The sequence below is a fragment of the Scyliorhinus torazame genome, chromosome 16 (assembly GCF_047496885.1).
Source record: "Scyliorhinus torazame isolate Kashiwa2021f chromosome 16, sScyTor2.1, whole genome shotgun sequence".
Classification (NCBI taxonomy): Eukaryota; Metazoa; Chordata; class Chondrichthyes; order Carcharhiniformes; family Scyliorhinidae; genus Scyliorhinus; species Scyliorhinus torazame.
Window position 1 is genome coordinate 151,479,462 of NC_092722.1, and position 17,703 is coordinate 151,497,164.

At 45.8% G+C, this 17,703-nt stretch overlaps 1 protein-coding gene across 3 annotated transcripts in view; it reads left to right on the forward strand.

Annotated features, from left to right (window-relative positions):
• The window catches only part of LOC140393136 (disintegrin and metalloproteinase domain-containing protein 12-like), a 597,415-nt gene that overhangs the window by 515,208 nt on the left and 64,504 nt on the right, over nt 1-17,703 (forward strand). For all 3 annotated transcript variants that reach the window (XM_072479211.1, XM_072479210.1, XM_072479212.1), the window contains one exon: nt 10,384-10,582. In XM_072479211.1, the coding sequence (XP_072335312.1) occupies nt 10,384-10,582 (199 nt within the window). The remainder of the gene's footprint in view (nt 1-10,383; nt 10,583-17,703) is intronic.

Here is a 17,703-nt window from a genome sequence, read left to right on the forward strand (position 1 = left end):
TTACGTCGACGTGAACGGGCATCACGTCGACGGGACTTCAGCCCATCCGGAAGGGAGAATATCGGCAGGCCGAAAATCGGCTGCCTTGCGCAGGCCCGTGCCATTCTCCGACGGCAGCGGCGACATTAACGCCCCGCCGACTTTTCTCCCTTCGGAGACTTCGGCAACCGGCGGGGGCGGGATTCACGGCGGCCAACGGCCATTCTCCGACCCGCTGGGGGGTCGGAAAATGACGCCCCATATGTGCAGTTTCATTGGGCTGGATTCTCCCGCCCTGCCTGCCGCAAGAACACCACAGGTGAGCCGAGTACAATGGAGAACGCCGGGCGGTTGCGGCCGGAGAATCCCCCCCATAGTGTGTAATAGAGCTGTTTATCCACTGTTGAAAATTCCCAGGAAAGCTAATAGTTTTTAGTTCATTTTTAAAATAAATTTAGAGTACCCAATTATTTTTGTTTTCCAATCAAGGGCCTGTTTAGCGTGGCCAATAAACCTACTGTAGCACCGTCAATATGACGCGAGGCAGGTTGAGGTAATGTCAATTGAAGGCTTTATTAAGCAGAACTTTATCCCCAGCAGCGTGGTTACAGAATGCAGCTGCTGAGGGAAATGGAGGGAAAAACTGGGTTCTTATACCGGCATTAATGGGTGGAGTCCAGTAGGTGGCAGATCCTATCAGGACCTGCCATCCCTCCACCAATAGCCTGTCGACACGTGGTGTACCGTATTACCCCTAATACATACCACCACACCTACCCTGCACACCTTTGCATTGTGGGAGTGAGACCCACGCAAACAGGGGAGAGTATGCAAACTCCACACGGACAGTGACCCGGAGCTGGGATCGAGCTCGGGTCCTCGGCTCTGTGAGGCAGCAGCGCTAACCACTGCGCCACGGTGCTGCCCCGAAAGCTAATATAGTTGTCCAACCATGATGTACCAATTCCTGCAGACCTTTACTTTTGTTGCCTACATTGCTGCCCAATTTCCCTAGCAGGTTATTTTGTATTTCCAACAATAATATCAAACTTTGTTAGGAACCTACATTAAATATTCAATGTGACTGTTTTATTTTTCCCAGCAATTCAGATTGATCCTTTGCTCATGATGCCTATTTTATATAAATTTAGAATATTTGACTGTGTTGCACTTACAGAGCCAGTTTCTTTGCTGAGCTAGAAAGGGTCACTCTGCTGGCTTCTTATGGAAGGGGTTTGTCTCAGTGATATTTTTAATTAAAGTTTTGACAATCCAAAATTTGCAAGGCAACCACAAGGGTTAAAGATTAGATCATTGCCAAAGTGGGATGTGATCCAGGTGCAGTCCATGCTTCATGCACCACGGGAGGCATGGAGACTGGACCAGCAAATTGATCCAACAGCCTCATTTGTATGTTATCCACGAACTAGGAGGTAGGCGGAGGTGCCTGTTGCAGCCCTCGAGGTAATTTGCCACTCGCAGCGTAAGGAGAAAAGTTCAGCTGGCTGGAACGCCAGGCTTGTCCTGGCTCCACATTCAGTTCAGAAGAGCATCCATTTAAGCACTGCTGGTTTGACTGCTGGGCACCTGAGACATCTGAACACAGCATACACAACACATGCTGTGATCAGTCGCAAACAATTTATGCAGAGAAGTCTGAAATCGTTGCCGAACAATTGCCTGTGCAACCCGGGAGGATTATGCCAGCTTCTGGGGGTGTCCTGGACAACAACCGGGCCCATAACATGGATAGCAAGCAGCAGGCTTCTGATGCAGAAAGAGCACGTACAAGCTGCACATCATTCACACAGAGATATATTTAGTTAGAGTTCATTTAAATTTGAGACATTTTCATGAAAGGCATGTGTTCCCAGTTGGGCCCAGGTGGCTGAATTCCATAGCCAATAGAAAAACCCTTTTGACCAAGGAAATTACTTTTTTTGAACAGGGATTGAAGCCGCAACATCTAATTTCATTCCAATTTCAGAAAACGGAGCATCAAACAAGATTTTTTTTTGTGAAAATACCACAAGTCAATTCGGGAAAGCTATGCATGAATTTATAAAAGTAGCAACAGGGACACTCTAGAGTGCTCTGTTGTGAAAGATATGTGGAGCCATGAAACGATATATAAAACCAGATGGGTACATTATGAAGCATTCGGTTTGAGTCAAACCAGAATATTTCAAGCAGAATGCAGTGATCTGACCTTGCTTTCAGTTTTTGGGTTAATGCAGACTTTGGGTTGACCCTTAATTCCAAACTAGTTTGAGCGACCAGATTCCAGCAGAAAAGTGATTCTGTGCTAACCTGCCTATCTAGCCCTCAGGGCCCAGATAGGCACAATTCAATTTAATGGGCATTTTGTAAGACCATATTTGAAGAATAAAACTTTATTTCTTTATATCTCTTACAAACCACTATATACATGAGAATGTGAATCCTTATTAAATTACCATCCATAGTCCTGAATTTTTAATAAACCCTTGCATGCCTTGTTCAGTTAGCCATGGAAAATTATGGGCGGGATTCTCCAGTCGCTGATGCAGAAATCGCGTTCGGTGATCGGCCGGAGAATACCCATTTACGACTAAATTGGGGGCGGTGTCGATTTCACGATGCTCCGCCCCCCCTCCAAAGCGGCATAGCGACGGCCTCAGGATATCGCCTGAGGCCCACCCCCCGATGCTGTGTTCCTGACGGCGTTGTTCACGTGTGGTCTCACCCGTAGCGAACTCGCCGTGACGGCTGCGGACTCAGTCCAGCGCCGCTACAGTTGGGGGAGGGCCGATCCACGGGCAGGGGGGACTTTGCCAAGGGTTGGGGGCACTATGGGGGGTTGGTCCGGGCCGCGCGAGCCGGCCAAAGGGTGGGGAGAGCACTATTTTGCTGGCCGTGTCCGCTGCAGGCCACCGCTGTGCGCATGCGCGGCCATGGATCCGGCAATTCTCCGGGCCATATCGGCAGCTAGAGCCAGGTGCTCTACGCTGCTCGGCCGCTTTCCCCCAACCATAAAACACTACCATTCCCACGCCGGCTTGGGGACATAGCCTCAAAATCGGAGGATCCAGCTCGATACGCTTTGAGGTTATTTTGGTGGAGAATGGGTGAAAATAGACACTAAGTGGATGATGTGCTAAAAATACATTGCTGTTTGAACGTCTGGTATTAGCACACAATTTTGGACTTATCGCTGATTATCAGGGGGTTGGTTTAGCACAGTGGGCTAAACAGGTGGCTTGTAATGCAGATCAATACCAGCAGTGTGGGTTCAATTCCAATACCGGCCTCCCCGAACAGGCGCCGGAATGTGGCGACTAGGAGCTTTTCACAGTAACTTCATTGAAGCCTACTTGTGACAATAAGCGACTATTATTATTATTATTACCATCGTTTGAAATTACCTGAAGGTAATAAAACAGACACTATCAGGTCTCTGGAGCAGTATATATGGGCTCCACTCTGCAACCTGTTCTGAAGGCATACAGTATGTTTCAGGGATGGCTCCGGGATTGAATGAGAGGGCACCACAGGTTCCTACTGCAGTTCCAGAGTCATCCCGGGCGATATGCTTGTGCCAAGCACTTCCTTTCTCCTGGTGAGCCCCAGAAGATGTTCGAAGAGGTTGAGTGGCACAGCACTTAGTCTTTTGAGATGAAGTTCTCAGAGATTTTCAGGAATAACTGATGATAATATGTTGAGGAAATCTTAAACTGCCCTTGCAAATCTGCCGGTGTGTTTCAAAAGTTTTCTTCAAGCTTCCAGCAGCAAATGAACAGTCAAAGGTGATGTATCTTTTACAACAAAGAAAATGATAGCACAGGAACAAGCCCTTCAGCCCTCCCAGCCTGCGCCGATCCAGATCCTTTAACTAAACCTCTCACCTATTTTCCAAGGATCTACTTCCCTCTGTTCCCCACCCGTTCATATATCTGTCTAGATGCATCTTAAATAATGCTAACGTGCCCGCCTCTACCATCACCGCTGGAAATGCGTTCCAGGTACCCACCACCCTCTGCGTAAAAACCTTTCCACGCACATCTCCCTTAAACTTTCCCCCTCTCACCTTGAAATCGTGACCCCTTGTAATTGACACCCCCACTCTTGGAAAATGCTTGTTGCTATCCACCCTGTCCATACCTCTCATAATTTTGTAGACCTCAATCAGGTCCCCCCTCAACCTCCGTCTTTCCAACGAAAACAATCCTAATCTACTCAACCTTTCTTCATAGCTAACACCCTCCATACCAGGCAACATCCTGGTGAACCTCCTCTGCACCCTCTCTAAAGTAAGGTCGCCACATTACCCTTCTGGTAATGTGGCGACCAGAACTGCACGCAGTATTCCAAATGTGGCCTAACCAAAGTCCTATACAACTGTAACATGACCTGCCGACTCTTGTACTCAATACCCCGTCCAATGAAGGCAAGCATGCTGTATGCCTTCTTGACCACTCTATCGACCTGCGTTGCCACCTTCAGGGTACAATGGACCTGAACTCCCAGATCTCTTTATACATCAATTTTCCCCAGGACTCTTCCATTGGCCGTATAGTCCGCTCTTGAATTAGATCTTCCAAAATGCATCACCTTGCATTGCCTGGATTGAACTCCATCTGCCATTTCTCTGCCCAATTCTCCAATCTATCTATATTTTGCTGCATTCTCTGACAGACCTCCTCGCTATCTGCAACTCCACCAATCTTAGTATCATCTGCAAACTTGCTAATCAGACCACCTACACCTTCCTCCAGATCACTTATGTATTTCACAAACAACAGTGGTCTGAGCACGGATCCCTGTGGAACACCACTAGTCACCTTTCTCCATTTTGAGACACTCCCTTCCACCACTACTCTCTGTCTCCTGTTGCCCAGCCAGTTCTTTATCCATCTAACTAGTACACCCTGAACCCCATACGACTTCACTTTTTCAATCAACCTGCCATGGGAAACTTTATCAAACGCCTTACTGAAGTCCATGTATATGACATCTACAGCCCTTCCCTCATCAATTAACTTTGTCATGTCCTCAAAGAATTCTATTAGGTTTGTAAGACATGACCTTCCCTGCACAAAACCATGCTGCCTATCACTGATAAGTCTATTTTCTTCCAAATGTGAATAGATCCTATCCCTCAGTATCTTCTCCAACAGTTTGCCTACACTGACATCAAGCTCACAGGTCTATAATTCCCTGGATTATCCCTGCTACCCTTCTTAAACACAAGGACAACATTAGCAATTCTCCAGTCCTCTGGGACCTCACCCGTGCTCAAGGATGCTGCAATGATATCTGTTAAGGCCCCAGCTATGTCGTCCCTTGCTTCCCTTAGTAACCTGGGATAGATCCCATCCGGACCTGGGGACTTGTCCACCTTAATGCCTTTTAGAATACCCAAAACTTCCCCCTTCCTTATGCCGACTTGACCTAGGATAGTGAAACATCCATCCCTAGCCTCAACATCCGTTGTGTCCCTCTCCTTGGTGAATACCGATGCAAAGTACTCATTAAGAATCTCACCCATTTCCTCTGACTCCATGCATAAATTCCCTCTTTTGTCTTTGAGTGGGGCAATCCTTTCTCTAGTTACCCTCTTGCTCCTTATATACGAATAAAAGGCTTTGAGTTTTTCCTTAACCTTGTTAGCCAAAGATATTTCATGACCCCTTTTAGCCCTCTTTATTGTGCGTTTGAGATTTGTCCTACTTTCCCGATATTCCTCCAAAGCTTCATCAGTTTTAAGTCACCTAGATCTAATGTATGCTTCCTTTTTCATCTTAGCTAGTCTCACAATTCCACCCGTCATCCATGGTTCCCTAATCTTGCCATTTCTATCCCTCATTTTCACAGGGACATGTCTGTCCTGCACTCTAATCAACCTTTCCTTAAAAGACTCCCACATTTCAAATGTGGATTTACCCTTAAAAAGCTGCTCCCAATCCACATTCCCTAGTTCCTGCTGAATTTTGTTATACTTGGCCTTTCCCCAATTTAGCACTCTTCCTTTAGGACCACTCTGGTCTTTGTCCATGAGTATTCTAAAACTTACGGAATTGTGATCACTATTCCCAAAGTAATCACCGACCGAAACTTCAACCACCTGGCCGGGATCATTCCCCAATACCAGGTCCAGTATGGCCCCTTCCCGAGTTGGCCAATTTACATACTGCTCTAAAAAAACTCTCTTGGATGTTCCTTACAAATTCTGCTCCATCTACGCCTCCAAAACTACATGAGTCCCATTCAATGTTGGGGAAGTTAAAATCTCCCATCACGACCACCCTATTCTCCTTCATTTTTCTATAATCTGTCTACATATTTGTACCTCTACTTCACGCTCACTTTTGGGAGGCCTGTAGTAAAGTCCCAACAATGTTACTGCACCCTTCCTATTTCTTAGCTCGACCCATATTGCCTCAGTGCTCGAATCCTCCATCGTGCCCTCCTTAATCACAGCTGTGATATCATCTCTGACCAGTAATGCAACTCCTCCACCCATTTTACCTCCCTATCTATCCCTCCTGAAGCATCTATACCCTGGGATATTTCGTGGTGCTCAAATCCCTCAACAAGTATTCATTCATTCCTAATCAGCTGGTCACTGTTGGGTCATTAGGTCAAGTACTCTCCACCCAATGCTGTACAGCATTGTAATGAGTGCAAGCAGCCAAACCAAGTGGCAATCATCTCCTTAACAAACATTTGGGTAGCCGTTATTCACATAAGATTTAATTCCTCTACTAATTGCTGTCCTACAGTAAACACAGGCTAAACTAGTGTTTCAGCTTAAGATACCAACATTGGCACTTTTTGGTGCTAAAGTATCTGGAGAAAATCGGCCCTTGTGTTTTATTGTAGCAGACTGAGAGACGTTTCAGTACCATCTTTGGAACAAATCAGAATAACAGGCCTACTTGGCATATTGTTTGTTTTTAGAAGTTACAGTGCTATCCTGTGGAGGGAGTAGGAATAGCTGGTGTTACTTTACCAACTCAGCAATTCTTTGCTACTCATGAACTGATTACGTGTCAGATCTGAGATGATTCATAAGAAATCTTGGGCCAGATTTTGCAGCAACATCTGGAGTTTGCATGTGTACAGTTAGACCCAGGAATTCAGAAGTTGCTGTCAGTGACTTCTCATTTCTCCAGAGGCTGCGCTATTCATGTCCCCCGGAACTGCCATCAATAGAAATCACTGTAAAAACAGAAAATGCTGGATAAACTCAACAGTTCTGTGAAAGGATCATTTAGATCCGATACATTAGCTGTATTCCTGGTCATTGCAATTCACTTTTCCCGCCGCCAACGCAACCCTGCCCGCGGTTTTGCCAGCTACGAGGGGTGGCTTCAAAATGAAATTGGCGGGAAGACAGAATTCCGCTGACAGCGAATGGCACATCACCGAGAAATGCATGGCTGTGGAGCCAGAGAATCCAGCTCATTAACTATGTTTCTTTCCACTGATGCTGCCAGATCTGGTGAGTTTTCCCAGCATTTTGTATTTTTATTTCAGATTTCCAGTATTCACAATATTTTGTTTTGATTTAATGGAAATCATTGAACTTTGAGCACTGTTAGCTTCTTGGCCCTGCTTTAAAACTCTTGCAAAGGGTGCACCTTGTTATTTTAACAGCTTCCTAAGTTTATAATTAATGATAAATAGCCCTGAAACAGTAATTTTTTATTCGTCAAATATTAAATTCCTCCATTGTGGTAAGAAATTCCACACATCTTTAAAAAATTTCATTTTGACATTTTAGTTTTTACCTAAGTCCCATGTGCATGTCACAAACATCTGCTTTTCTCTTGATAAAATGTCAAGTTCAAAATGAAGGGATGCAGTGCTTTTATCTTCCTGGTTTGCTGACTGTGAGAATACTTCAAATTGATTGATTGTTTACCTTGCTTGTTGACATCACTGCTGCTGGATCCCAGGCGATACTCTTGACTAGGTGCCAGATTCAATCTGATGTAAGAAAAGGAGAGATTCACACCAAAATGCCTCCCAGATCTCTGAGGGCAGCCTTCTTTGTGGACAGCAACAAGCACCATTGCTTCACCACTGACTGCAAAATCCAGCCCCTTAAATTTGATCTGCAAGTGCTCCCATGGATGAAGGACACAAAAAGCTTCTCTTTGTACAAATAACTTCCTGACTCCCCAAAAGTGCTAACTTCTCCTTGTGCTGCGCTGAGAACCGTCCGACAAAGCGATTTGAATCATTAATTTGGGATGGTTCTGCCAGTTTTACTCTCAAACAGTTAGAAGTGAAAAAAGCACTTTTAACTTCAGTGTAACTATTTTATCATGTAGACCAAGCCCTGCACAGGACACACCCCTCCCCCCACAATGTCCAGATTCTCCCCCCCCCCCCCCGATGTCCAGATCCATCCCCTCCCTCCACGTTAGCATTGTGGATAGCACAATTGCTTCACAGCTCCTGGGTCCCAGGTTCGATTCCGGCTTGGGTCACTGTCTGTGCGGAGTCTGCACATCCTCCCCGTGTGTGCTCCGGTTTCCTCCGGGTGCTCCGGTTTCCTCCAACAGTCCAAAGATGTGCAGGTTAGGTGGATTTGCCATGATAAATTGCCCTTAGTGTCCAAAATTGCCCTTAGTGTTGGGTGGAGTTACTGGGTTATGGGGATAGGGTGGAGGTGTTGACCTTGGGTAGGGTGCTCTTTACAAGAGCCGGTGCAAACTCGGTGGGCCGAATGGCCTCCTTCTGCACTGTAAATTCTATAACACCACCCATCCGCCAATGTCTGGATCCCACCGCTAGAATCTGAATTCCCACTCCCACTTACTTTAGAAACTTACCTTCTCCCTTTCAATGGGATCTTTAAACGCAACTACATTAAGGGGGCATGTCCTCCTTTACTTGGCTCATTTTACACTTCACCACTGGAGCCGTGGCTAGGCTTTACTTATTCTGTCTCACCCAGCCTGAGTCAGGAAGGTCAGACGAGACAGGCGCTTTATAACCTAAGTGCAGGTAACTCGATTCGGAGTGGCAACCCACCGCTGATTGCCACTCTGAGGAATTTACGAACCAATAATATTTTTAAAAGTCTGATGATTAATAGACTCACTATTATTTGACACTTGTTGCAAGGTCACACCGGTAAGGTGTTCCCTGCCAAAAGTTTTGGCAGAAAATTCAAACTTGTTGCAGACAGAATTCCATCAGAGAGTGAGAGAGTGTGATAAGCAACATATTTGGCTGCTCCAAGCATCGAAGCAGCCAAAATGCCTGACCCCAGTACCTTGAAACGTGTTCCATCTCCAAGCTCATCTGAGAAATTAACCTCCAGGCAGAATAGCGAGATGAACCACCGCAGCTGCGGAGAAATCACTGCATATTCAAGACCTTCACTCCAGTCAATAGCAACTCAATTGAGAAGCATCAGACCTGAACTGAAATAGAGTTAAATTTAATTTTTATAATTACTGTTTTATCTTCACCTGTGCCTAATTTTGATGTTAGCGTGATATCGTGGGTACGTCATGTGTGTTAATCTCCAGGCCAAGTATGTGAGAAATAAAATAACCGTCTTCATTTAAAATACTTAAAACTTGCTGCTGGTTTATTAAAAGAGACTCAGTCACTTTGACGGTAAGAAAGTACATACATCCACTTACTGATATATTTGATCAGGGCAAATAAAAAGAAACACCTAAAGATTGTCCGTGACTTAAGGCAAAATAAATTCCTCCAGCAGAATACCGATGAGTACCTGAATCTACTCAGCAAAACTGTCTTGCACACGCACAAAAAAAACTCCACTTTATGCCTAATCATTTATACAGCGCACAGGAGCCTCATCATTTATTTATTGCCCAGTAAATTTGGCAGCTAAGGCTATGCATTACTTAAATGAACTGCAAGTTGAACGTTTTCCAAAGATGTAAACTAAGCTGAATGAGGCCTATTTGTAACTTGGTCAATCAAAACAACCAAACTAATAACATTATACTGAAAGAGACCCCCTCTGGTGGTTGCATGAGCAATTGACAACTAAAATCTAAAAACCTTTTACACATTGAGACTATTAGAAATGAAAAATTAATTTGAATTTTTCTGCAGGTACTTTTCTCCCAATGCACTTTGTAATGTCTATCGTCAGTTTAAAAAACTGAAAATTCTGAATGTGATTGTATGACCTGATTACAGAATGGATATTTTGACAGCTGTTGAAAGATATTCAGTGCTTAAAAGGTTCATTTATTTGTAATTCCTGAAGTTAGCTGAGCATTTTGGCACAATTGATGAAATTTTCACCAAACGTTTTACATATTCTACCAAAGTCTAATTATCCTGTGGAATACAGAGTATAATATGTATCCTCCACCTTTTCTAAATGTCTCCTCAGTTCTACCGTTTGTCTGTTTTTCTTAACAGAGATGCCCAGTGTGGAAAAATCCAATGTCAGGGAGGAGCGAGCCGCCCAGTTATTGGAACAAATGCAGTCTCCATAGAAACGAACATCCCCTTGCAAGAGGGTGGAAAGATCTTGTGTCGTGGTACACATGTTTATCTAGGGGATGATATGCCTGACCCAGGGCTTGTGCTAACAGGCACCAAATGTGGAGAGGGGAAGGTAGGAATAAGCCACAATCAAATGTCTGTTGAGCATTCATTCAATTAAACATCCAGACATTCTCTTTCAGCAGGATTTCATCGTGTTAAATGAGTGGAATGATCTCCCATTGCAGTAGGAACACTAACATCTCTATTAGGAGGTTAATACTTCAGATTATATTAATGAAATTGAACAGCTGCAGAGATCTGGCATTAACCATGATTTATTAGTGTAGTTAGTTTTCCCTTGGCACTCACTGTTTTCCTAGCATAATATTGTGATCTAATGAGATGTATTGGGGTACATTTGGCTCTCGGAGAAGATTGACAGAAATTGTTCCTTGAGCCACTTCAGCACACTCAGCGTGAGCTGCAAGGGCTGCCCGTCCAGTACTTGCAGCTCCTCTGAGTAAAGACATCAATTTGGCTGGTTGAGGGATAAATGTTGACCTGTACACTGGGAAGTATGATTGAATTTTGATATACCGGCCCATTACATCCACAGCACTCTCGCCAGATTTACCTGCACTGTAATTCCTAAGCCTCTTCTCACCCAACCTTCCTCACTCAGGCTGGGTAAGACAGGAGCAGCAAATCGCGCTCCTGTTAGGATCGTCATGGACTAACTGGGGTGCAGAAAAGTAAGTCAGTGGCCCTTTTTACAGGGGGTGGGGAGGGGTTGGGCCATCGGCACCCAGACCTGGGTCCGGGAAAGAGGTCAAGAGGTCAGGAGGGAGGGAGGAGGGGTCAGTCCAGGAGGAGGGGTCAGTGAGGTCAGTCCGGGAGGAAGGGAGGGTCGTCATTCTGGGAGAGAGGATGGGGATCAATGGGTCATAACAGAATGCAGGGGTTGAGACTGGGGATTAATGGAGGGTGCGGGGGGGGAGTGTCAGGTCAGCTGTGGGGGTGATGTGGTGTGGTGGCTCCCCGGGTTTGTATGGGGTGTGCCATGCGAGTTGGGTCTGGGGTTTTTTAAATAGTTACTCTGGAGTTGAAGTGATTTGTTTTTCTCTAACTTTTTCAGAATAACTATCAGGGTAAAACTGTCAGAACCATCTGATGTTAGCGATTTAAATCGCTTCTGTCAGATGATTGCCAGCCCAGCACAATTGTCCAGAAGAGGTTAGCACTTCTGGGCAATTGCGTGGTAAACAATTACATGGGAACCTCCGAGAGGACTTCCCAGCACATCATAGGGGTACCCCCTAAATGTGACGCTGGGGAACCAGGAAGTTATGGGCCATATATGTTTCATCTGAAAGGCAGCACTTTCCACCATGTCTCGTACCACACTGTCCTCAAGTTCTTGGGTTGGGCTTGCTGCAACAAGCCACGCCCCACCACTCACTGCTGATGACCACTTTCACCGCATGCAACCCCCACCCTACGTCCGCCCCACCATCACTCATCAGACCTTCCCCAAAAGCAACGACAAGGGGCTCCCACCAGTTCTTCAGCCAGCAGCCTAGATCCCTGTTTGCCACCATTAAATCAGCTTGTTGAGTGCAGCATGAGATAGGAGACCCCAAATCCAGTATGCCTCTTAGATTGGATGGGGGTACGGTGGGTAGTGTTCTTTTTGAGCTGCGCAGGTACATGACTGTAAGATGTGCCCACAAGTGGCCAAACATCAATCCTGCTGGGCCGCGGATGCAGCAAGATGTCCCCACGCAACAAAAGGATGTTGGAGGGAATGTTGATGGGTGGGAAGAAAATACTAAGGTTAATAACAAACAGATAATTATATTTTTGATGCAAAAGCTTATACTTCTGTCACATTGGTGGGAAAACATGATTGTGTGTTTTTCCTGATTTAATTTTGTCATTTTAGTATTTTTATTCTGTGCTGCTAACATTCTCTTTCTGATCTACATGAAGATAAAAACATGGATGAGTTTTATGGCCCCGTGAGGACAGGAGTAGGGGACAGGGGCAGGGACGGGTCAGTAAAAAGCGGTGAGCCATTCTAAAGTCCATTGGCCGTAAGATCCCGCTGGCTGGAGATTTCAGCCCCACATTTCAATCCGTTTAATGTTTTTTTCCAATTAAGGGGCAATTTAGCGTGGCCAATCCACCTACCCTGCACATCTTTGGGTTGTGGGGGCGAAACCCACGTAAACACAGGGAGAATGTGCAAACTCCACACGGACAAGGTGGGTGAACTTAAGGCATGGATCGGTACTTGGGACTACGATGTGGTGGCCATCACGGAAACTTGGATAGAAGAGGGGCAGAAATGGTTGTTGGAGGTCCCTGGTTATAGATGTTTCAATAACATTAGGGAGGGTGGTAAAAGAGGTGGGGGGGTGGCATTATTAATTAGAGATAGTAATACAGCTGCAGAAAGGCAGTTCGAGGAGTATCACCCTATTGAGGTAGTATGGGTTGAAATCAGAAATAGGAAAGGAGCAGTCACCTTGTTAGGAGTTTTCTATTGGCCCCCCAATAGTAGCAGAGATGTGGAGGAACAGATTGGGAAACAGATTTTGGAAAGGTGCAGAAGTCATAGGGTAGTAGTCATGGGCGACTTTAACTTCCCAAATATTGAGTGGAAACTCTTTAGATCAAATAGTTTGGATGGGGTGGTGTTTGTGCAGTGTGTCCAGGAAGCTTTTCTAACACAGTATGTAGATTGTCTGACCAGAGGAGGGGCAATATTGGATTTAGTACTGGGTAATGAACCAGGGCAAGTGATAGATTTGTTAGTGGGGGAGCATTTTGGAGATAGTGACCACAATTCTGTGACTTTCACTTTAGTAATGGAGAGGGATAGGTACGTGCAACAGGGCAAGGTTTACAATTGGGGGAAGGGTAAATACGATGTTGTCAGACAAGAATTGAAGTGCATAAGTTGGGAACATAGGCTGGCAGGGAAGGACACAAGTGAAATGTGGAACTTGTTCAAGGAACAGGTGCTACGTGTCCTTGATATGTATGTCCCTGTCAGGCAGGGAAGAGTGAAGGAACCATGGTTGACAAGAGAGGTTGAATGTCTTGTTAAGAGGAAAAAGGAGACTTATGTAAGGCTGAGGAAACAAGGTTCAGACAGGGCATTGGAGGGATACAAGATAGCCAGGAGGGAACTGAAGAAAGGGATTAGGAGAGCTAAGAGAGGGCATGAACAATCTTTGGCGGGTAGGATCAAGGAAAACCCCAAGGCCTTTTACACATATGTGAGAAATATGAGAATGACTAGAGTGAGGGTAGGTCCGATCAAGGACAGTAGCGGGAGATTGTGTATTGAGTCTGAAGAGATAGGAGAGGTCTTGAACGAGTACTTTTCTTCTGTATTTACAAATGAGAGGGGCGATATTGTTGGAGAGGACAGTGTGAAACAGATTGGTAAGCTCGAGGAAATACTTGTTAGGAAGGAAGATGTGTTGGGCATTTTGAAAAACTTGAGGATAGACAAGTCCCCCGGGCCTGACGGGATATATCCAAGGATTCTATGGGAAGCAAGAGATGAAATTGCAGAGCCGTTGGCAATGATCTTTCCATCCTCACTGTCAACAGGGGTGGTACCAGGGGATTGGAGAGTGGCAAATGTCGTGCCCCTGTTCAAAAAAGGGACTAGGGATAACCCTGGGAATTACAGGCCAGTTAGTCTTACTTCAGTGGTAGGCAAAGTAATGGAAAGGGTACTGAAGGATAGGATTTCTGAGCATCTGGAAAGACACTGCTTGATTAGGGATAGTCAGCACGGATTTGTGAGGGGTAGGTCTTGCCTTACAAGTCTTATTGAATTCTTTGAGGAGGTGACCAAGCATGTGGATGAAGGTAAAGCAAGGTAGTGTACATGGATTTTAGTAAGGCATTTGATAAGGTTCCCCATGGTAGGCTTATGCAGAAAGTAAGGAGGCATGGGATAGTGGGAAATTTGGCCAGTTGGATAACGAACTGGCTAACCGGTAGAAGTCAGAGAGTGGTGGTGGATGGCAAATATTCAGCCTGGATCCCAGTTACCAGTGGCGTACCACAGGGATCAGTTCTGGGTCCTCTGCTCTTTGTGATTTTCATTAATGACTTGGATGAGGGAGTTGAAAGGTGGGTCAGTAAATTTGCAGACGATATGAAGATTGGTGGAGTTGTGGATAGTGAGGAGGGCTGTTGTCGGCTGCAAAGAGACATAGATAGGATGTAGAGCTGGGCTGAGAAGTGGCAGATGGAGTTTAACCCTGAAAAGTGTGAGGTTGTCCATTTTGGAAGGACAAATATGAATGCGGAATACAGGGTTAACGGTAGAGTTCTTGGCAATGTGGAGGACCAGAGAGATCTTGGGGTCTATGTTCATACATCTTTGAAAGTTGCCACTCAAGTGGATAGAGCTGTGAAGAAGGCCTATGGTGTGCTCGCGTTCATTAACAGAGGGATTGAATTTAAGAGCCGTGAGGTGATGATGCAGCTGTACAAAACTATGGTAAGGCCACATTTGGAGTACTGTGTACAGTTCTGGTCGCCTCATTTTAGGAAGGATGTGGAAGCTTTGGAAAAGGTGCAAAGAAGATTTACCAGGATGTTGCCTGGAATGGAGAGTAGGTCTTACGAGGAAAGGTTGAGGGTGCTAGGCCTTTTCTCATTAGAACGGAGAAGGATGAGGGGCGACTTGATAGAGGTTTATAAGATGATCAGGGGAATAGATAGAGTAGACAGTCAGAGACTTTTTCCCCGGGTGGAACAAACCATTACAAGGGGACATAAATTTAAGGTGGAAGATATAGGAGGGATATCAGAGGTAGGTTCTTTACCCAGAGAGTAGTGGGGGCATGGAATGCACTGCCTGTGGAAGTAGTTGAGTCGGAAACATTAGGGACCTTCAAGCAGCTATTGGATAGGTACATGGATTACGGTAAAATTATATAGTGTAGATTAATTTGTTCTTAAGGACAGCACGGTAGCATTGTGGATAGCACAATTGCTTCACAGCTCCAGGGTCCCAGGTTCGATTCCGGCTTGGGTCACTGTCTGTGCGGAGTCTGCACGTCCTCCCCATGTCTGCGTGGGTTTCCTCCGGGTGCTCCGGTTTCCTCCCACAGTCCAAAGATGTGCAGGTTAGGTGAATTGGCCAATGATAAATTGCCCTTAATGTCCAAAATTGCCCTTGGTGTTGGGTGGAGGTGTTGAGTTTGGGTAGGGTGCTCTTTCCAGGAGCTGGTGCAGACTCAAAGGGCCGAATGGCCTCCTTCTGCACTGTAAATTCAATGATAATCTATGATTAATCTAGGACAAAGGTTCGGCACAACATCGTGGGCCGAAGGGCCTGTTCTGTGCTGTATTTTCTATGTTCTATGGACAGTGACCCAGAGCCGGGATCGAACCTGGGACCTCGCCGCCATGAGGCAGCAGTGCTAACCAATGCTCCACCATGCTGCCCTCAATCCGTTTAATGTTTAACAACGTTTGGTATTCAATTTGTTTGACCAAAGAAGAAGACAATTGGTTTATAGAGTGTAAAAATTGCAACCAAATGCTGTAGTTTAGATACAAACTGTGCACTATGCCTGCTTCCTTCGCGTTTCTCTTGTGCGGTAATTGAATTTCCATGACTAAATGCAAGGACCGAATGCACAAGACCATTTGGCAATACCATTCAAGTTTTTTTAAAATATTTTATTGAAAATTTTTGGTCAACCATCACAGTACATTGTATATCCTTTACACAATAATATAACAGTATAAATAACAATGACCTGTTTTATAAACAAAGAATAAATAAAATATAACAAAAACGAAAACTAAAACTAAATGGCAACTGCCTTGTCTCAGATAAACACTCTCCAAAAATATGATTTAACAGTCCAATATACAATTATTTATAGCAACGACTTATACATATTATACATATATATTAACAACCCTGAGAGTCCTTCTGGTTCCCCCCCCCCCCCCCCCCCCCCCCCCCCCGGGGCTGCCGCTGCTGCCTTCTTCTTTTCCATTCCCTCTATCTTTCTGTGAGGTATTCGACGAACGGTTGCCACCACCTGGTGAACCCTTGAGCCGATCCCCTTAGGACGAACTTAATCCGTTCCAGCTTTATAAACCCTGCCATGTCATTTATCCAGGTCTCCACCCCCGGGGGCTTGGCTTCCTTCCACATCAACAGTATCCTGCGCCGGGCTACTAGGGACGCAAAGGCCAAAACATCGGCCTCTCTCGCCTCCTGCACTCCCGGCTCATGTGCAACCCCAAATATAGCCAACCCCCAGCTTGGTTCGGCCTGGACCCCCACTACTTTCGAAAGCACCTTTGTCACCCCCACCCAGAACCCCTGTAGTGCCGAACATGACCAAAACATGTGGGTGTGATTCGCTGGGCTTCTCGAGCATCTCGCACACCTATCCTCTACCCCAAAAAATTTACTGAGCCGTGCTCCAGTCATATGCGCCCTGTGTAACACCTTAAATTGAATCAGGCTTAGCCTGGCACACGAGGACGATGAGTTTACCCTACTCAGGGCATCCGCCCACAGCCCCTCCTCAATCTCCTCCCCCAGCTCTTCTTCCCATTTCCCTTTCAGCTCATCTACCATAATCTCCCCCTCGTCCCTCATTTCCCTATATATATCTGACACCTTACCGTCCCCCACCCATGTCTTTGAGATCACTCTGTCCTGCACCTCATGCGTCGGGAGCTGCGGGAATTCCCTCACCTGTTGCCTCGCAAAAGCCCTCAGTTGCATATACCGGAATGCATTCCCTTGGGGCAACCCATATTTCTCGGTTAGCGCTCCCAGACTTGCGAACTTCCCATCCACAAACAGATCTTTCAGTTGCGTTACTCCTGCTCTTTGCCATATTCCAAATCCCCCATCCATTCTCCCCGGGGCAAACCTATGGTTATTTCTTATCGGGGACCCCACCAAGGCTCCCGTCTTTCCCCTATGCCGTCTCCACTGTCCCCAAATTTTCAAAGTCGCCACCACCACCGGGCTTGTGGTGTATTTCTTCGGTGAGAACGGCAATGGGGCCGTCACCATAGCTTGTAGGCTAGTCCCCCTACAGGACGCCCTCTCCAATCTCTTCCACGCCGCTCCCTCCTCTTCTCCCATCCACTTACTCACCATTGAGATATTGGCGGCCCAGTAGTACTCACTTAGGCTCGGTAGTGCCAGCCCCCCCCCTATCCCTACTACGCTGTAAGAAT